The 21,184-nt window shown below is 41.1% G+C and overlaps 1 protein-coding gene across 1 annotated transcript; it reads left to right on the top strand.

Moving 5' to 3' along the window:
* The first annotated feature begins 14,605 nt into the window (after nt 1–14,605).
* Nucleotides 14,606–19,318, top strand: Calcb (calcitonin related polypeptide beta). Its single transcript, XM_090348951.1, has 5 exons — nt 14,606–14,699; nt 15,663–15,757; nt 16,016–16,165; nt 18,159–18,345; nt 18,917–19,318. The coding sequence occupies exons 2-4, from the start codon at nt 15,672–15,674 to the stop codon at nt 18,319–18,321; spliced, it is 399 nt and encodes a 132-aa protein (XP_090205077.1). The 5' UTR covers nt 14,606–14,699; nt 15,663–15,671; the 3' UTR covers nt 18,322–18,345; nt 18,917–19,318.
* The last annotated feature ends 1,866 nt before the right edge of the window (nt 19,319–21,184 follow it).

Genomic DNA, 21,184 nt, shown 5'->3' with positions numbered 1-21,184 from the left:
CCAACTTAGAACAAGAAGAAATACTCTCTAACTCATATTTAAAGTTAGCATGATAGGAGCTAAGACAAAAATCCCAGATATGTAGCGATCTTTTGGTTGGCATTTGGAAATGGGAGAAATTTATTTCTTATATAACAACAACAACAGCAGGGAATCCTATTATACCAGCATCAATATGTCTGGAATTATTCAAATATTACAAAATTATTCATTTTGTAAAATGTATTCCCCATCAGTCAGTTATAGCCTTGAAGAAGTTATATATTAGTATAACAGTGGAAAAAGTTTATCTTCAGGTATTACTTTTTAACACTATTTAAAGTTTTTCCTTAAAGTATTAAAAAAGACAAATTGTGGGCCAGGAGTTTGGCCTAGGGGTAGAGTGCTTGCCTAGCATGCACGAAGATGCGGGTTCGATTCCTTGGTACCACATACATAGAAAAAAAGCTGGAAGTGGTGCTGAGGCTCAAGTGGTAGAGCTCTAGCCTTGAGAAAGTCCAAGGACAGTGCTCAGGCCCTGAGTTCAAGCCCAGGACTAGCAAAAAAAAAAGACAAATTGTATTCAATGGAAACCAATTAGAATTTAAGATACTTATTAAATAATATATTCTTTATTATACACAGGTTATCATTTATCTACAGCTATTGCTATCTATGTATCTATCTATATCTACTTACCTATCTACCTACCTATCTGTATATTTTAGTCCTTAGCTTAAGTGTGCATACACATACACATAAATTTTTTTTTTGTGGATCATTGGGCTTGAACTCAGCCTGGGCACTGTCCTGAGCTCTTCTGCTCAAGACTACTGCCCTACCTCTGGGCCTGGGCATTGTCTCTGAGCTCTTCAGCTCAAGGCTACCACCTACTCTTGAACCAAAGCCTGGGCTGTCTTTGAACCTTGATCCTCAGATCTCAGCTTCCTGATTAGCTAGGATTACAGGCATGAGCCATCATGCCTGGCTACACATAAAATTTTATATACATGGGTATGGCATCTTGCTTGGCCATTATAGAAATTATGAAATATTGTGTTCTATCATTATCATGTCTACCAATAGTCCTACCAATATTCCTCCTTCTCCTCCTTCTCTTACTACTACCACTAATACTACTACAACTACAACAACAACAACAACAACAACAACTACTACTACTACTACTACTACTACTAAACTATTGAATAGTCTATGTTAAAACAACTGCATGCTCTGGGCAATAACCAAGACATGTTGTATAAGGCTTTGCTATGTTCGGTGTGAACTGTTGCTTCATTTTGAACACACATGTCACATCACCATGTACAGTGTTTAAGGATTTTTATTGGTAGAAAGAATAGCTAAGTTAGGGTGCTTACTATCTGCTTACTTAGTTACCTAAAATTCAACATAAGCTCTTTAGACTTTAGTCACTTGGGTTCTGATTCTTTGAAGCCTTTGAAAACTACAAGAAAAGCATTGTTGGCCCCTGTCTTGTGTTTCTTGTTTGCTTGTTTTAATTGTGAATCTTCCATGATAAAGTGTCTCACCAATACACCATCTATCTTAACACTATTAACCTATCACCTTCAGACCCTACAATTGTCATACAGCTCAGCCACCATTGTACCACTAATTGTAAATAGTTGTAACTATGAACCAGTGGGCAAATAGCATCAGATTAGCATCTTTTTATCTTTTCTTATGGCCTAATATTCAGCTCTGAAGTCCAATATTGGTTCTCTCTGACTGTCTTGCTCTCGCCCATAATTCTGATACTCTAGATTTTAACCCCTGCCCCATAGTGTGAAAAGAGAATTTCTGTCCAGTTCCCACAATTTTCTGAAGTGTTGGGATCAAAACCCATACTCTGTGACTTGAAATTTTCAAAGTCTTGACTGTTTCCTTGCCTTATGGATTATTGACAACTATTATTCAATGAGATCTGACACTTAGGATGATAGCATCTAAATTAAACATCTGAATGCCTTGTCAGACACTAGGCTGGACTTCCCACCTTTCTTTTCAAGTCTCTATTTTTAGGATGGTTTCATCAATCCCCATGTACAATGCCTTTATCTTGAAAGTTCCAGTTTGGGTCTATTGAGATGATGATCAAAGTGAAATTGTTTTCAAGAGTTTTTGTTTGTTTGGGGTGGTACTGGGAAATGAATCCAGGGCCTGTGCCAAAGTGAAGTATTTATGAGTTTTCTGTACTAAGTTCTGGGAGCATAAAATGGAGACTGAATATATACTTTCAGAGGGAATGGCATGAACTTTCATAGGGAATGGCCATCACACATGTCTGAGAACATCCTTATTTACATCATCGGTCTGCAGGGCTAGCCCTGCAACCTTATTGGTCAGAACAAGGCAATTTGTATAAACAGCATCTCTTCATCTTTCATTTTTAAAAAGGATTTATTTTTATCCCAAAATATCTTTCAATCTATTTATCTGAAGGGGCCTTACATCTTTGGCAAAATTCCTCTGGCTGCATTAGCTGGAAACCGCTCTGATCACCTCTCTTTGGCTTCCAATCCCTGTCTGACTGACAGCATCTAAGAGATGACCTCCTCCGGGAATAAGTGGAGGGATCCTCTGGAATAAGCAAAAATATTTGTGAAAACAGAGCCTTCTTGCAACTACTTATAAGTTTCCTCTGAGTGATTAGCAAAAAGAAATGTGCATGGGAATCTCCCTACTTGAATTTGTCCCTCTGAGGACAGGAAATTATTTTCTATCCATTATATAGGGTTGCTTGGGTGGAACAATGCCTTAAAGATGTCACCATTGCATGGAATGGTCTTGTGTTTATTATGCAGAGTGGATAGATGCCTGTAGAAATGTGAGCACAGTGTTAAAGGATCTCATATTGCAGTGTGAATGATGACAATGTTTTTAACTGAGAAGAGCATTGCTGTGCATCAGCCAAGAGACTCTTTCTGCAGCTATTGGGAACCATTTCCTCTGAGACTCATCCTGTTAGTCCGTCATCAGGTGAGAGTGTCTCTTGGGCTGACTGCCAGTTCTTGGATTGCTGAAACACTTGCCTGGACTCTGGCTACTCACCTCACAGTGCTCTCTCATAGTTCAGAGTGACTCACACAGAAAACTGTTACCTCATTTTGTTGAATTCCATTGTGTGGGCTGAAGGTTGAACTTAGCCGGGAGAGAAAAAAGAAGGGATCAGAGATGAGGCACCTAATTGACAATGCCAATTACAAAGTGACAGATGAGCACATCAAAGGTCTTTTAAAAGGAAGGTAAGGTGAGGGCTTTGCCCTCAGCTAGACTTTTGCTGCAAGGTACTGTGAGTCACAGGCTGAGCTGAGGACAGGTAAAGTGAATGTGAGAACGCTGATGCAATGATAGGGAGATATTTAAGTTACCAGCTTCCAATGAGATCTCACAGGAAAGAAAAGTAGAAATGACTGACATTTCTATTGAATAAAAGGCAATACCTTGAGAACTCTGTTCAATGAATGGCTGAATAGTATTGATATAGCCCATATGTGAGCTGGAATTTATTAAATAGTTAGTAGCTGGAATCAGCTCAAATCATTCTTCAAGTTTCAAAGTCTTAGGTTTCAGTTCAAGAGTGTCCTGTCTTTGTTCAGTCATCTGCTTTAAAAAAAATAAGTCTTCAGATATTTATTGATTCAACTTTTGTGCTAAGCACTATTTTGAGTAGTAAGTCTGAGAAGATTGCTCACAAGGAGCCTACAGTCTAGTGAAAGAAGGCAAATCATATTCAAATAATGTATTTGAGAGATGATATCAAAGAATAGTAAAGGAAGTGTAAAAAGTTGACATAAAGAGATTTGGGTAGGGTGCTCAGCAAGTATCGTGTGTGTGTGTGTGTGTGTGTGTGTGTGTGTGTGTGTGTGTGTGTGTGTGTGCTAGCATACACACACAGAGCTAGCAATCTGCCATTGGAGTGCCTGTTTCACTTTCAGCTTTTAGTAGCGATTGGTTGGAAATGACAGTCTCGGCAAACATTTCCTCTTCGGCTGGCTTCAAAGTATGATCCTCAGATCTTAGCTGCCTGTGTAGGTGGATTATAGGCTTGAGCCACTGACACTTTAATACAGCAAATATATTTTCAAAGTAGATTATACTGATTTTTGTTGTTGTTGTTAATCCAGGATTGAGATTATAAGATAGAAACTGAAGAGTAATTCAGCATCCAAACTGAGAGTGCTATGGTGGTAGAATGTGGCCATAGGAGGTAAGGACTAAGATTGATAGAGGAGAAAGACAGAGACATAAGCAGATGCAAAGGATGTGCATGGGAATGGTCTCAGTTCTAAGTTCTAATACTTTTCTTAAAGCTAAAGTGAATTTATGGGTGAGAGGAGACTAGCCAAAGAGGATGAGAAAGAAAAAGAGAAAGATGAACTAGATCATATAGGGTTCAAAGGCTATGAAAAATTATTCAGAGTTTTTTCCTTTTTTGGGTCATGGGGCTTCACCCACTGGGGACTGTCCCTGAGCTCTTCAGCTCAAGGCTATCACCCTACCCCTGAGCCACAGCCCCACTTCCCATTTTCTAATGATTAATTGGAGATAAGAGTCTCACTTCTTTAGTGCCTGAGCTGGCTTTGAATTGCAATCCTCAGCTCTCAGTCTCCTGAGTAGTTAGGATTACAGGTGTGAGCTACCATGCCTGGCAACTATTTACATTTTTATCCTAATTGTATGGAGGATTGTTAGAAGAGAAATGAGTCAATATTATCTACCCTTAAAAATATTGTCGTGAGGATTATGTGGAGCAGGAATTATAGGAATGATAGTAAAAGCCAAGAGAATTTGGAATACAGTTGGAAAGGCATGAGATGATGGTAGCTTAGTCCAGGCTCTCCAGTAGATACTGCAGGGGTAAGGGGAAGGGATTTGCAATATGTTTGGGGGTGAAGAGAGTAGAGTTTATAGGACTTCGTATGGGTTGGATATAGATGAGATAAAAGGGCAGTATTTACTAAGAGGGTTATAAGTGGAAGAAGAATAGGCTTGAATAGAAAAGTCCTTAATGAGGACATGATTAGTTAGAAAGGATCATTAAATATCCAAGGGAAACCATATATGGCTTATTCAGCACACATACATCAAAAGATATCTTATAAGCCTCCCTATAAAGTCTAGAAATTTAAAGCATTACTCATCAGGGTTTCTTGCTGCTAGAATTCTCCAGAAAACTTATATTCTGGCAGTCAAAAGCACTCACAACACTTAGAACAAAGTGTTATGATGGAGAGGAGACAAGATACTGGGGTACTCATTGAGTCACCAAAGGTCAAAGTTGCTATAGGTGAGCAGCAATACATTTCCTATTAGAATATTTCCATGTCGGTTGTAGTTTCTTCTGGATGTCATTCTCTTGCATCTTCTGTATGTATCAGTCTAGCATCCAGACCTGATCCTTGGGGTTAACATTTTTTCTACAGCTATCATCTGTGTGGTTTGAATGTGTCCTCTCTAACATTCATGCATTGTCATTGTGATGATGAGAGATTTGAGTCATTAAGAGCTGATGATGATGTGAAAATTCCTTTCTTAATGATGGGCTTAAAACTAGGGCTGGGAGTTTGGCCTCGTGGTAGAGTGCTTGCCTAGCATGCATGAAGACCTGGTTCGATTCCTCAGTACCACCGGAAGTGGTGCTGAGGCTCGAGTGGTAGAGCTCTACCCTTGAGAAAGTTCAAGGACAGTGCTCAGGCCCTGAGTTCAAGCCCAGGGCTGGCAAAAACAAAACCAAACGAAAACACAAAAAACTACTATAAAAGAGGCTCTGCAGAGTGGTCTATTAGGCTTATCTTTATGCCGTCTGCCATGTAAAGTCATGAAGATTTAGAAAGAAGGTCCTCTCCAGACTGAATTCTGGAACTTCTTAAGAAACCTCAAAAACTGATAGAATAATTTTGTGCTCTTTACAAATTATGTAATCTGAGATATTTTGTTATAGTAACACAAAAAGACTAGGACACTGCCATAACCTTGTAACCAATCCCATTCTGCTTAAATTAGCTTAGGCAAATTTTTGCAGTATTGAATGTTAACAGTTAAAATAATTATGAATACTCATGCTGTTATAGCTCATGACCTAGGAGTGCATATAATAATTTAATTATAACCCAAAGTAGGCAGCTGAAAATGCTCATACACATAAATAAGTCTGATATCATTATCTTCATTATTAAACATAGGAGATAGCCTAGAAATTTTTTGACTACAGAAAACTTCTAAAATATTGAGAAAATTGAGTTTATGCAATACAAAATAACTGATACATGGAAACTAGTAAGTTTAGAACAGAGATTTCCCCACCCATCCAACTCTAAGAAGGTTTGGGTAATGTGTCCCATAGGGGTCCAAGGAGAATTTCTATATGGGTCTGGTTTATTGATACAAGATATTGATGCTTCTACTGGAGCATCAAAGGGGTATCAAAGATAATCATCTCTAGAACCAAGGGGCCAACTAAAGGAATTTCTCAATGCACCAGGGAAAGGTATTAAGAATAAAATGGTCCAGAACAGCTAACGAGGTTACATCAGCCTATCACAGATTGGTGGCTCATCTTTTACAACATATTATGGATGGAAAACTGATTCCTATCAGTCTCTAAAGAGGGTCAGCAGTGGCAGGTGCTTTGTGTAATTATATGAGCTGTAGCAAGCTATGTTGGTGCACCAATGCTTTCTTGCTGGAGATTTTCTCTGGCTAGAGAAGATTGGTCATGAAGGATAGCTAGATGTGCTGGGGTAGTAGGATCTGCTGGGTCACCCCTCTCCCTATGATGGACTGGAGTTGGTGGGTAAAAAAACATATTATTTCTTATCTCTTTGTCTCTCCATGCATATGTATATATGTCTATCTCTCTGTCTCTTTGAGCAGCACTGGAATTTGAATTCAGGACTTTATAATAGGTATTCTACCACTTGAGCCAAACTTCCAGCCTTCCATTGTTTCAGATAATTTTCAAATAGATCTTGTTTTACTTAATAATGCCTCTTATTAGCTGGGGCGAGAGGCATGAACCATCATGTTCAACCAAAGGATTTAAAAAAAAAACATACTGTGTCTGAAAGTTCTATAACATCATGGAAATACTGAGAGCTATCACAGAAACATTTGTGGATCTAGAACTCTCCTTTATATAGGTCATAGTTGAGAGCTTGGAAAGATAGGAAAATGGCCTTGGAGTGTCAGTCATAGATCAAGGTATTAAAGATCTTTAGATAACACTCACAGGATAGACATTCAGAACCTCTTCTTAACTTTCTCATTTCTAGTTTGCTCCACCTCCTTCTACTGAGCATACTTCTGTTGCTTTTCTGTTACCAATTGAAAAGAGGGTAAAAATTTAGGCTAGAAAGTGATACATTGATATTAACTAGAAGAAACACACCAAAATTCAAAAACAGGATCCTGTTGGGAAGGACATGAACAATTAAAATATGATGGTCCTAGAGCCTTGAAGTGTGAAAGTTGAGGGTCAATAGGCATGGATGTGAACAACCTGGCTAACTCAGGGTCTTACTCAGGACACAGAACTCCTGTGACTGATGTTCCTTTGATGATGGCTGTGAGTCATCCAGAGAAGGTTAAGAAGAGTGTATGTTGTATTTTAAGAGGCCTTCCATTCATAATGGCCATTAAAAAGGTATGTTTTCAGTTCCCTGGGAATTTACCCTAGCAAAACCTCTCATTGTCTGAGAGCACTGAATGGAAGAGATTATTACTGTAGCTAGTTTTATAAGGAAGTTCTTAGCAGATATATATCCTTTTCAGTATGGAACAATGCTGAGAGGAGAGGGGGGGGGGCGGGAGTCAATTTGGATTCTGTGAATCTGAGCCAAGAGAGAATTTTAATCATTTCAAAGGAACCCAACCTGAGTAATATCTGACGTCACTCACTGAGGCTGTTCACTTCTCAGAGTGACCAGCTTGGGTCTGGGCCACTATACTTTGTTCATTCTTTGGCAGGAACAGGCAACTCTAAAAATATTCAGTAGAAGGGACTTTTGCAGGCTTGTGTTGGCATCTCTGTTTCTTGGGGAAAGCAGCCTCCAGGCAGGTGGCTTGTATTGGACAGTGGAAATCAGCTAAGATAGAGTGCCCAGGAATTGTGTCTAACTGGAAGGGTTTGTGAAGACTATTTCCTGCCTGTAAGGCCAGTCTTCTTACTTGTTTGGGAGAATGAAAAGGAGTGTAAAGTTGTATGTTTCTAGTACATTAAGGATTCCAGGAGCAAAGGCCCAGTTGGCTGCTAAAGACTCTATATGTCTAGGTATTTTAGGAGGCAGAGATTGGAAAGACCATAGTCTAAAGATAGATGGGCAGAAAAGTTCTCAAGACTTCTTTTCAAATAATCAAGAGAGCCTAAAAAGGACAATTGACAGGAAAGTAAGGAACCAATCTTAGGGGTATCTTATGGCTCCAGAATGTTGTGATTCTGAATGTTGTAGCCTCCCACAATCTGCAAAGTAAGTGCAGCTTATAAGTATGCCTCATAACTATGGGACCCTCCCCTAATCACCTTATGTGACTGCTCAAAACCGGCATTCCTCTCTCCAACCTAAATTTATATTAAAGCCCTGTAAGTTTTTACAGTCAGAACTCAAAACTTTGGTGAGGAACTCCCCTAATGAAGTTACTTTAATGAAGTTACTCCTGTTTGTCTGAGTGTGTTGCTTGATTTCTTCATGGTCTGTTCACTTTTCTGTGACAGAATAAGATCTGGTCCTTAGCCACATCAGGAAGGTTAACATTAGTGGAATGCATCCAGACTTGCTCCTGAGGAGGAAGCAAGACTAACTCAAAAATAACAACAAAAAACAAGGATAAAGATAGGGCTCAGCAGTAAGATTGTCCTCTTATCAAGAATGAAGTCCTGAGTTTAAACCCCAGTACTATGGAAAGGTAAAAGAAAAAGAACAGATGCCCTAGAAAAGCTTGGATCTGTAAGTGATTAGTTACTTCTAAGTTGGCTTAGAATGAACTAATTGCAGAAGTGATTGCAAGCCTTTAAAAAGGGGGTAGAATTAGGATTTTGTTCTAATTTCTTTTGTACTCCAGAAAAGGCTGGAGGACTACCAAAATGAACAGCAGAGTTACAAAATCTTTCCTTGCTTATCAATCTAGTCTTCACTCTCCATTTAGTTGTGACCCTCTGGAGACTGGAGGATTTCTCTTTGGGTGAATAAAAAGAAAAGATTCACAGCTGCTGATAGTTCAGGGTTCTCCCCTATAAAACGACAAATATACTTCTCATCTGATCTCTATTCAGGACAAAATATGGACAACTTTGTCATCTTTATCTTCTGACTAATGCCTTGTCCTTGTGGCACTATTTAAAAAGGAAAATTAAATATAAATGAACATCAAGGAAAGCTAGAAATGCAAAACTCATTTCTAATAGGTATAAACATAACAAATAACCTATATTTACTCGCTTCAGGGAGCTAGGAGACGCTGTAGCCATGATAAAACAAAGAGAATATAAAAAATAACATTCAGAGCATAAACTCAGAGCTCTCAAAAAATGAACAATAGTATCAAAAGAATGTTTTAAAGCATAAGTTTTTCTTAATAACTTTTCCAGAAAGGGGATGAGACTATTGGAGGAAGAAAAAGAATTATGAATGAGCAGCAGGAAGAGGCAAAAACTACCAATGAAAGAAACAAAGCAAGAAATTCCCCAACATTAAAATCCATGAAAATTTAGATTGTGTTTCCACAGGAATTATCCCTCCAGACTGAGAATAATAAAAGAGTTACCCTGAGGACACATCGGATCTCTGTCCAATGCTGGCCTTAAGTAAAACTCTCAGGACCCTATCTGAAAAGAAAATTAAACCCAAAAGGTCTGGAGGCATGTGGAATAGTAGAGTGTTTATCTAGCAAGTTCAAGGCCCTCAAGGGCCTGGAAATAAGAGTGGGGAATATTTTCATAAATCAGAATGGAAATGATTTCCAATCTAAAATTTCCAGAAAAGTTATCAGTAACATAATAGTGGATAATAGTGGATATCCAGTAATAGTGGATACACACTACCAAAAAGAGGGAGTAAATCACCAAAAAGGAACAGATGGGATCGAAGGAAAAGGTATTAAACAAGTTATAGGCAGAAAGAAAACTAGGCCAATGAAAATAGAGGATTACTAATAACATAATATAAATATTCAAATAAAATAAATACTATTTGAATATACTATACAAATAATATTAATATAATATAAAATAATATAAGTATTCAAAGAAAAATATTCAAAATACATTGTCTGACTCACTTAGGAATAATGTTTGCATTGCCCTAATAAAAACTCTGAATACTTATTTGACAAACAGATAATTAACATATTGAGAGAAGATAATTTAGGGTAAGTTGTGTTTTGTTTGAGGGGAAGGGGTAATATATATGGATTCTTGTTAAGTCCATCTTGCTAAGAGTGCTTTTCTTTCATTTACTGTGAATTCCTAGTGCCAAATAAGGCTCTGCATATAGTAGGTCCAAAATAATTACACATTGAATAAATAAAGCTTTCTCATAGAATATTTCCTATAAGAAATATGTCAGAAACACTTGTATCACCATAAATTCATCTCACCTGGTTTAGTGTGTGTGGATGTACACTGGCCCTAGGCCTTGAACTCAGGACCTAGGCACTGTCCCTGAGCTATGTTTTTCTCATGGCTAGCACTCTATCACTTGAACCATAGCTCCGCTTCAGGCTTTTTAGTGGTCACGAGTCTCATGGGCTGGCTTCAAACCATCATTCTTGGATCTCAGCCTCCTGAGTAGCTAGGATTATATGCCTGAGCCACTGGCACCTGGAGGGTATTGTCTATGTTTTCCTCTGTCTAAGTGGAATCATGCATTATGTGTTCTAGTGTCTGGCTTCTTTGGCTTAATATTCTGTTTGCAAGATTAATTCATATAGTTCTGCAGAGTTGTAACTCATTCTATTTGCTGTGGAGTACCTTAATATGCAAATGTCATAAAACAAAAATAAACCTTCTTTTCAAAAAAAAGAAATATGGCAGAAACAGTAATTTTACATAAACTTTAAAAGTTACAGTGGAACCCATCTCTGAAAAAATTTACTACTATAATTTTCACAATTTAAAAAGACTGATAATATATAAGCTGAGCATCAAAATATTTAAGATGTGGTTTAAAATTCAAAGATTTTTCCTAGGAAACTATTCTGTGTAAATCCTTATGCTAGTTAGGTTGATTGAAGATGTCTTCAAGTTCAGTTCCAAGGAAACCCAGATGCAATTTTCTCAATTTGAAAGCAAATTATTTTATTGACTTCTCTTCCCATCTACTCACTAATATAATACCAGGATGGGCTTGGGGAAATTGTTTTGTTTTGCTTTTCAAGCTGGTGGACTCCGAGAGGGAAGCTTTCAGTACTTACCTTGTGCTGGATTCCAGAAAGTTTCACAAGAAGAAAGATTCCTTTAATTAAATAAATAAAAAAGAGGTGTGTCTGTGGATAAGCTATAAGCTCTTCCACCTAATAGATCTTGATTGTATCTGCTGTACAGATTAACTTTGGGTGCAAATTTACAATTTGATTCTTAAAGGAATGACCCTGTCCAATTATTCTAATAATAGGTCCATTTATTTTCCACCTCACTTCAGTTTTTGTTGAGCTTTTGACTGTGTGCCACTATGTGCTATGTTCAAAGACATTTGTGGAAGAAGAAAACTAGGTCAAATAATTTTAGGTGCTCAGAACTAAAGAGCCGACCCATTGGCAACCACGAAGATAAACCAATTGACCCAACCAGGTTATATCTGTTCTTGCCAGAGCACCAGGATATGTTGGTGCCTAGATAGAAACTATTGCCTACTCTTCCCTCTTCAGGATTGCATGCCCGACTACTTAACTTGCCTGTAGAGCAGGATATACCCTGCCTGGTGCCAGAAAGGTCCTGTGTCCTGACACATGAAAAGTTCTAGAGCCAGGCACGGTGGCTCACACCTATAATCCTAGCTACTCAGGAAGCTAAGATCTGAGGATGGTGGTTCAAAGCCATTCCAGACAATAAAGACCGTGAGACTTATCTCCACAATTATCCACTAGAAAACCAGAAGTGCTGCTATGGCTCCAGGAGTTAGGATGCAACCTTGAGCTGAAGAGCTCAGGGACCAAAACCAGGCCCAGAGTCTAAGCCCCATGACCAACAAAAAGAAAAAAGTTCTAGAGTCAGAGACTTGGTCTTTGGAGAAAGTGCTAGTTTTCCAGTTTCCAGTTCCCAAGGTTCCAAGTTCCACTTAATATTTTGGGGATTTCTCAAGAGGCTGAACAGGAGACTCTCTTGTGCTTCCCACTTGTTTTCTGAGCTCCACATATCATTGATGATTCAGGAAGGACTGGAGTGCTGGGATTCTGGGTGTGGGACCCTTTTGCCACCCGTGGTGAGAGTGGTGGAAAGTGGGGAGCTGCTGGGCTGCCAGGTCTGCCAGCTCTCAAGGATAGTGCTGGTGGTCTGGGAGAAGTGTAATGGGCAGTAGTAGCCCCTTTCAACTTTGCCTTTCTGACAGGCAGTCTCAGGGCTCAGAATCCAGAAGAGGGACACAGATGTCTCCTCTATTACAAGGCTTTGGTAGAATGGTCTCCAAGTACAGGCCATTTAGGTAAACCTCATTGCATCCCATTCAGAAGTGGACTCACTTCTGGGTACTGAGAGACTGCATTATCATGTAGAAGAACCCATTAGAGAGCAGCCCTGGTGCCTGGCATCATAAAGGTTCTGCAAGTCGTCCTTTTCTACTTCTTGCTCACATTCCTGCAGGAAGTAGCATTTTTTTTTTCTGCTCATCCTGCCTAGGAACAGCCTGCACAATGGGTTTGCAGGCTAGTGGCAGGAGTTACTGGCATATCCTCTCTCTCCTTCCCTCCCTCCACCTCCCTTTCCTTCTCTGCTACTTTCCCCCTCTTTTATCTCCTTTCTTCCCTCCCTTCTGCTCCCTCTTTTCTTTTCTTCCTCCCTCCCTTTCTTCCTCCTTCCCTTTCTTCTTCCCCTCCTCCTTCCTTCCCTCCCGCTTTTCTTCCCTCCCCCCTCTTTTGTTTGGAATAGGGGTGGAGTGAGGGGAGATGTCATTTGGAGTTATGCTTCTTCAGTTACAAGTTGCCCCATCCCTTGAGTCCTGCTGCTGAAAAAGCAACCTAGAGAACCTAGACAGACATGGTGATCCTTTTTGACATACAGAAACTGAGCACTGGCCTTGCACATTCTTAGCTTTAGGCTAAGGCTCTTGACCCTGACCAGAACCATACCCTGAGTAAGGTTTTCTGCAGCAATCAAACCCACCAGAAGCTAGGGGTGTGATGCTGGACTCCATTTTGCCATCACTGCAGCCTTCCCCAGATCCTTGGGCAGAGATGCATCTTTCTGAACCCTGGAACCAGGAGCTTGGGAAGAATAGACTGTTATTAAGAAAAAGGGAAGATACTGTTTTCTTGTGCAGATGTGTTTGTTGATGTGGTGTACATGTGGGGTGGGAAAAGACCTAGTGTGTACCAAACCCACCTATACCCTAATGCATGCTCATCTTTTTGTAGAGGGTGCTGAGGGCCAGCGCATTCCAGGGAACTCCCACTATTGGGAGTCTCTGAGTGTGGAAGAAAGACCAAGCAGGTGGCTGGGATCCAGGCATCAGAACAAGCCTGGGAAAAAGTTATTGGTGGACAGGCTTCAGCTAGTACAGCCTGCTCCCTGGGGGCTTGCTCCCCTAAGGGTGTGTGTGGGGGGGTGGGCCTTTGACCCTGGTACACTCAGCTTTAGCCCTTAAGAGATTCAGCTTAGGGAAAGAGCAGGAGAAAGGAAGAGGAAGAGCTGCAGACCTAGCCTTCCAGCTTGGCAAACATTGGGCTAGAGTGATGGATGCTGAACCCACTGTCCAGTCAGGAAGTTGGAGAATCACAGTGGGGGAGGATGTTGCAGAACCTTCTGTGCAGGCAGTGCCATCTTAGCCCCTCCCTGATTCTTTTCTGTTTCCCCCAGTTTCAGAGAAGTAAGGTAGAGGACGTTTGGGATCAAAGCTATCTTCATTGAGGGACTTGAGCTGGTGGAACCCCAGATCAGAAATTGTTGGGTTTTTTTTTTTCAAGGACCCTCCCTCTCTCCCCTTTCCTCATTCATCCTCCTTGGTTATTTCTGCTAAGATTCATTTAGAATCCAGGGCTACTCTTGCACCTTCCGTGGGGTCTGGTTGGAGGGGTTTCCCCCTCTCAGGGTGAGTAAAGGTGCAGATTTGGAATGCAGGCATTAAGAAGGTAAACAAAGCTCTAGCTCTAGACAAAACAAAACACGGCCAAACTCTCCCTAGTTTGCTCCCACTTTTTTTTTTTTTTTTGGAAGAATCCACTGTTTTCCTACTCTTCAGAAATGACCTCAAAGCAAACGGGGGTGGGTGGGGTGGAGAGCAGACGGTCCCTTCCCGGAGCAGCAGGGTGGGAGGGAGTGAGCTGTGATGCAATCGGAGCTCGCTCGGTCGGTCCTCTGATTGGCTGGTCCCGGCCACTTGGGATTGGAGGAAGCGCGCCGCACGGACCCTCCTTCCCCGTAGCGCTGGAATAAGAGCTTGGGGCCGGGAGAAGCTCCCACCGCAGGCATTGTGCTCTTCCTCGTGGAGTGGTCTTCCTCGTGGAGTGGTCTCTGGTCATTCACACCGTCCTGAAATCCGCATCGCCAGGTGAGGAACTTTTCATTCTGCTCATTCTTGTAATCTGCCTCTCGTTTATTTCTCCCCCGTCATTTCCACTTACACTTTTAGGTGGTTGGAGCTCTTTTCTTGGTTGGGGAGACAGCTGTTGGGGCTACGCTGTTTTTTTTCTTTTTTCTTTCTTTTCTTTTTCTTTTTTTTTTAAACTGGAGTGAATGGAACTCCGGCGCACACCCAGGACTCTGCTGTGATGCTGGGAGCTGGGCGAGCTCACCTAGAGGAGTCTGTGGCTCCTGTTTGGGGGCGGTTGGCATGTAGGGTCCTACCTAAGTTTGCCAGGATCAGTGTTCTCAGGAATCACGTAGGTTCCGAGGGAAGCGGAGAGCTGAGTTTTCCTCTGACGAGTTTCTAGGCTAAGAGCGTCCCATCCCAGGAGCCGCAGTCCGGATCTATGTCATTACTGTTAGTTGATCAGAAGGATGGGCTCATTGTGTGACGCCTCGGCGCCTAGCACCTTCTGGCTAAACTGCACTCCTGCAGCTCTGAATTCTAGCACTAGCACCTTAAAATTTCGCCTAAATCCACATAGTGAAAGATTAGCTCTCTTTTCCAACCTACCCTATCCCTCTATTTCCCCTACCCCATACACCAGCAGAAAAATGGTCCTAGGATGTTCAGTCATTGAAAACTAACAACTGGGGAAGCAAATCTATAATAGGGTGGGTTGTAAGAAGTGTGTGTGTGTGTGTGTGTGTGTGTGTGTGTGTGTGTGTGTGTGTGTCCATTGTGACTTCTCCATGTTCTACAGAGGAGACCCTAACTCTTTTCACATCTTTACCAAGCCTTTTGTCATAATATATCTTTTGGGATTCACAGCAGCCCCCCCCCACTGAAAAATAAAGTAATGGATGTGCATGACAGCCAAGGCAGAGGCAGGACTAGGACCTAGGTCTGTGGTCCAGATGCAGTGACAATGTCATTCTCTTTTTACAGAGAAACGTCATGGGCTTCTGGAAGTTCTTTCCCTTTCTGGCTCTCAGCATCTTGGTCTTATGCCAGACTGGCAACCTCCAGGCAGCACATTTCAGGTGAGACCGTCTGAAGCCGGATGCTGCCCTCCCATGTCCTTTGGATCAGACAATTCTGTGGCTTTGGAGTCACACTTGGCTTTGATAAATTAGTGCTCTCAGATGGATGCTGTCTTTGTGCCCTGTCTACTGGGAATCTGAAAAGCCATACCTGGAAGAAGCAGATACCAACAAGCTTGGTTGCTTATCCTGAGGGAGGGGAGGGAGCAGAGAGTGGTTCAAAGCCCACCCTGGGTCTGGTCTGTATCCCCTCTGCAGATCTGTTTTAGAGAGTAGCCCAAACCTATCTACCCTCAATGAAGAGGATGCACGCCTCCTACTGGCTGAACTGGTGCAGGACTATTTGCAGATGAGAGCTAGGGAGCTGGAGCAGGAACAAGAGCTAGAAGAGGAAGCAGAAGACTCCAGGTAAGTCTTCCCAACCATGTTTTGAATATCCTAAAGGACCCATCCAGAGAGGTAGGGCAGACACATTATTCAAGAGTCCAAAGGCTGCCCTTGGTCACCAGGATCTGGGCCTTGCCATTGTCACTCTCCATGGAAAACACAGGCTTTGATGCAGCCAGAGGGACTCTGGTAAGATTCATGAATATGGCTCATTTCTGAAAATTATTGGGAAAGAAGATAAAAAAGGTATGGAGTCACTTAGTCTGAGAATTGGTCTTACAATGCTGGGGAGACATCCTTGCACTGAATGAATTATAAATTAGTACTGGTAAGTACAAAGCCAGAAGCTAGATTTAATATTTCAGATTTTAGACACTTCACCTCTATATGGTGTTTCTTTCACCCTTGCAAGGAGCCTTTGCTTTAATTTTTTTGTCAGTTATGGGGCTTGAACTCAGGTCCTGGTCACTATCCTTGAACCTCTTTGTGCTCAAGACTAGCACTCTACCACTTGAGCCACAGCACCATTTCCAGTTTTCGAGTGGTTAATTGGAGATAAGAGTCTTACAGGGGCTTTTCTGCTGGGGCTGGCTTCAAACAGCGATCCTCAGAGCTCAGCCTCCTGAGTAGCTAGGATTACCTGCGTGAGCCACTGGTGCCCTTCTTTGCTTTTAATTTTAAGGTAATAAGAACAGGCAGAGCACTGACTGTCACAGGTCTGGGACTCAGTAGAGCAATGCATGCTGTCACTGAATCAGAGAAGGCACCCTTCCACAGCTCTACCTCCCTGTATGCCCCGAGCCTAGAAAGAGGCCAGCTGTGGAGGTCCTAGCTTTGCTTGGATGGAAGCATGTACGGACCTGCGTCCCTGAGAAGCCCCCTGTCAAGCATGAAGGACACTGAGTCCACTCCATCGAGGAACTTGGGCTGTCTTCCAGTGCCTCCTGCCTCAGCTTGAAATCCCGCTGCCTACCCTTACCTTGTGCTGACTGAGAACAGAGAGAGTCCCTGTTGCATGGTATGATCTGGCCTGTCTGCAGCTTAGACAGACCCAAGATCTAAGCAGTATGAGAATCTGGCTATCTGTGTGCTGACATATGTTTGTGGAACTTGAACAACTTTCATAGCTGCTCTGGCATCAGCTTCACTCTTGAAACAACAGGCAGGAAAAGAGATAGCATGAAGGTGGCAGACAGACCATTTCTCTCACTTTGGGTCCTGGGATGCTACCTGAGCTTCTCCTACTCTTTGATTTCCTTTCTTACTGTGGACTTGATACATGTTCCTCTCTGATTGTTCTTTAAGCTGGCATTGATAGCCATGTCTATGAGTGAAAAGGTTCAGGACCTCTGGATGGAAAGAGAGAAAGAACTCATAGATCAGAGCTGAGAGACTGAGAGAATCCAATGAATCACTCATAGGGTTTCACAAAAGAGTTGTTTGATTACTGCTTCTAGAATCAACATATCCCCCATACTTCCCCATCTTATAAAGGTATTTTTCTAAAAGTCTCTCAGCTGTTGTGAACAAGATTTTGGTCCATGAGCCAAGCTTATGAGTGTTCAGTACTACGCCTAGAAAGAAGCATCCTTAGGTGGCAGGGCAGCTGGCTATAGGGTTTGGTAGGCCCTCTCTATGACCCAGTTCAAGCAGCAAGAACATAGAGCTAAGGAACAGGAGGTAAGCACTTTGGGGATAGGATATGGAAAGCCCACTTTTATGTGCTTCTTCCTGGTAATACCTCTGTGTGTGTGTGTGTGTGTGTGTGTGTGTGTGTGTGTGTGTGTGTGTGTGTGTGTGTATGCATGCATGTGTACATGCTTGTGATAGTTTTTGGGGGCAGAGATCTTAGCCAAATCATTTCCGTTAGCATTAATAATTGAGAAACGCTGATTGTTAAGTGGTGTGTGGAAGTGCTCAGTTCTCTTTAGGAAGGTCTCATGGGGGAAGTGAGCGCTCACTCTCACCATCCTGACTCTCAGGTCTTCTGTTCTTTTTCTGTTCTGAAAATCAGCATCATTGCCCATAAGAGAGCCTGCAACACTGCCACCTGTGTGACCCAACGACTGGCAGGCTTGCTGAGTCGATCTGGGGGTGTGGTGAAGGACAACTTTGTGCCCACCAATGTAGGCTCCAAAGCCTTTGGCCGCCGCCGCCGCAGGAACCTTCAGGCCTGAACAGCTAATGGCTCCAGGAAGAAGGTGACTGCCTTGTACTATGGGTGGGGAGAGGAAGGATTTTAGAGGTTAAGATCCATATTTTGCAATCTATGAACTATGGTAGCTTCCTTAGGTCTCTTCTCTCTAATTCCATTCTTCTGAAAGCAGTGAGTTCCTTCTAGAAGTGGGCTATAGGCTTTAAAGATGCCTGTCATTTTTTTTTCTGAGAAAAGACATAAAGTGTATATTTTCTGGATTGAAAAAGGGAGGAGCCACTAGGCCTTATTGGAAGGCCACTCATGAATGAGTCACTTTCAGAGGAGACTCTACCTTTGGTCAGTGTTCACAAATCCAGACTACAAAGCTTCCATGATTCCACTATGATTATTAATAGTAACAGATGAATTACCTGTATCTTTATTTACTTTATAAGCTTCCTTACAACTGATATCCCCAATTTATAAATATTATGTGGTGAAACAACTATTTTGATATAATTAGTTTTCTATTCAGTGATTATTGTGATTATTCACTTCTTGATCTTCTCTTCTTCCTCTTTTCCTGTCTCCTCTTTTTCTTCCTCTTCTTGTTAAAATTGTTGCTATTATCTTAGGTCAGCATGAAGCTGAACTCACCACTTCTATTAACTTGTGTTGACAACAACTTGGTGAGAAGAACCTAAGGAAGATACACGTGTTTGCATCCTAATAGATAACTGGAAAAACAAAGCACCTTGCTCACTTAAAGGAATGAAACTGAATGCAAAATAAGCTAGTTCCATATTTGTTGTGCATCATTTTATTCTATGTCCAGTAAATGTGATGGTATCTCCCACTGGCTAATCTGGTAGTAACCTGGTTTTATGAGCGTCATCCTGTTGCTCATGGAAGCTCTGTTGAACCTTAAAGGGACATGAAATCACTGCCTTTTGTAGCCTCTGGGGACTTATGGTAATGGTGATGCTGTGCCTTGATGTCAAAGAATATGATTGTATAATTTAAGGAAGTGTCAAAATTGTGCCATTTGTGAACTTCATCAAGATTAAAAGCATATTTTGGATACAATTGTTTCAAGTCCATGGTGGTGTTTCATTTCAACTCCTTTTTCTATGTAATAAGAAGAATGATGAATGCTTAATTCTTACTATGGGCCAGATGATACTTTAAGACAATGCTTTCTACCTGTGAATCCATTTAATATTCATGGCAAAGCAGGGCAGATATTATTATTCTACTCACATATGAGGAAATAGTCATACAGAACTGAAGTCCAGCTCACATAGATAGAGAAGTGGCAGACCTGGGCTCCTGTTAAATCTTACAATTGAAATCACTCCTGGCTTTACAATAATGGCTCTTGAAGTTCTCTAATGGGAACCTCTTTGACCTGCCTTCCCAATATGGTACATAGTCAGATTTTGGAGACATGGAAAATGTTAAACATACAAATCACCTACGTTGTATATACTAGGTTTTGTACTTCTCCCTTGGCTTCAAGAGTAATATAGTCAGCTATACACCATTCACTTCCCAATCCCCAGTGTGCCGTATCTACATATTCATAAATACTTTCTCCACATATTTCTAAGTGAGAAGGCCTCTAAACATAACCACTACTAGTTAATTAAAAATGATTTTTAAAAAATTTTTCTTTTGTGCTGTTCTGAGGCTTGAACTCAGGGCCTCATGATCTTGTTGACTTGCTTTGCTCAAGGATGATGCTCTACTACTTGAGCTACAGCCCCATTTCTGCTTTTTGTTGCTGATTAGATAAGAGTCTCACTGGGTTTTTTTGCCTGGACTGGCTTCAATCTGTGATCCTTATACCTTAGCCTCCTTGGTAGCTAGGATTACAGACATGAGACATTAGTACCTGGCTATTTTTCTCCATATATTTTATTGTAATTAATAGAAGGGTTACATTATGTTCACCAGATAGGAGTTGCATTATTTCACAAACATTGATACCCTTTCTCATGTATTGGTCCCCATTTCCCTCCCCCCACCCCCTCTCCTCATCTTGTTTTCCGCCCTTCCCTATCCTATTTCAAATAACCAAATAAGCATATATACAATATATTAGATAACAAGGTGAAATATTGTAACAATATGAGATAACTAAGGGTTAGCAAAAGAGATGAGAGATAACATAGTACATTAAGGACAACAATCACTCATTATCTTGCTTTTGTTTCTTTATCTTGGCGGTCCTTTCATTTTGCGTCATACTATATGGCCTTATGTATCTGGTTTTGTTCTATTGTAAATCTCTGCCAGGAGAGCCCAAGGTTTCTGCTGATTATGACAAATATGGGAAACCATTGAGCCTATGTTCCTTTGAGTCTGGCTTACTTTACTTAATATGATTTTTTCTAAGTCTTTCCATTTCCTTACAAATGGGGCAATATCATTCTTTCTGACAGCATCATAGAATTCCATTGTGTATAAGTACCACATCTTGTTGATCCACTCATCCACTGAAGGCCATCTGGTTCCGTATCTTTGCTATAGTACCTGGCTATTTTAATTTCTTAATTTTTCAATATCACAAACTCATCCAGAATCCAGATCTCCTAATTATTCAAGCACATACATACATGTAAAATATGTACCTGTATATGGTCTTATTGCTTCTATTTGATGTTATTAGTTTCATTTATCTAAAAGTTCCTCCTCCACCTTGCAATTTATTGATTGGCAAGACTATGTTATATGTCCATTATTTTCCCACATTCTGGATTCTGATGACTGCATTGCTGTGATGAGGTTTAATATGCATTTTTTGTGTGCTGACAATTAGATCTAGCATGAGAGATGGGAAGAGAAGTTAGGGAAATGGGAAGAAGAGATCATAGAACTTTGGGAGAGATTTTGACTTTCAG

Source organism: Megascapheus bottae, chromosome 16 (assembly GCF_031878675.1).
Source record: "Megascapheus bottae isolate mThoBot1 chromosome 16, mThoBot2.hap1, whole genome shotgun sequence".
Lineage (NCBI taxonomy): Eukaryota > Metazoa > Chordata > Mammalia > Rodentia > Geomyidae > Megascapheus > Megascapheus bottae.
This window is presented reverse-complemented; position numbering and strand designations above follow the sequence as displayed.

Bases quoted from the DNA above. Each gene is read 5' to 3' on its own strand.
- Calcb (XM_090348951.1), top strand. From the start codon at position 15,672: ATGGGCTTCTGGAAGTTCTTTCCCTTTCTGGCTCTCAGCATCTTGGTC. The intron at 15,758-16,015 runs GTGAGACCGTCT...TCCCCTCTGCAG, and splicing joins CTCCAGGCAGCACATTTCAG to ATCTGTTTTAGAGAGTAGCC. The intron at 16,166-18,158 runs GTAAGTCTTCCC...TCTGAAAATCAG, and splicing joins GAGGAAGCAGAAGACTCCAG to CATCATTGCCCATAAGAGAG.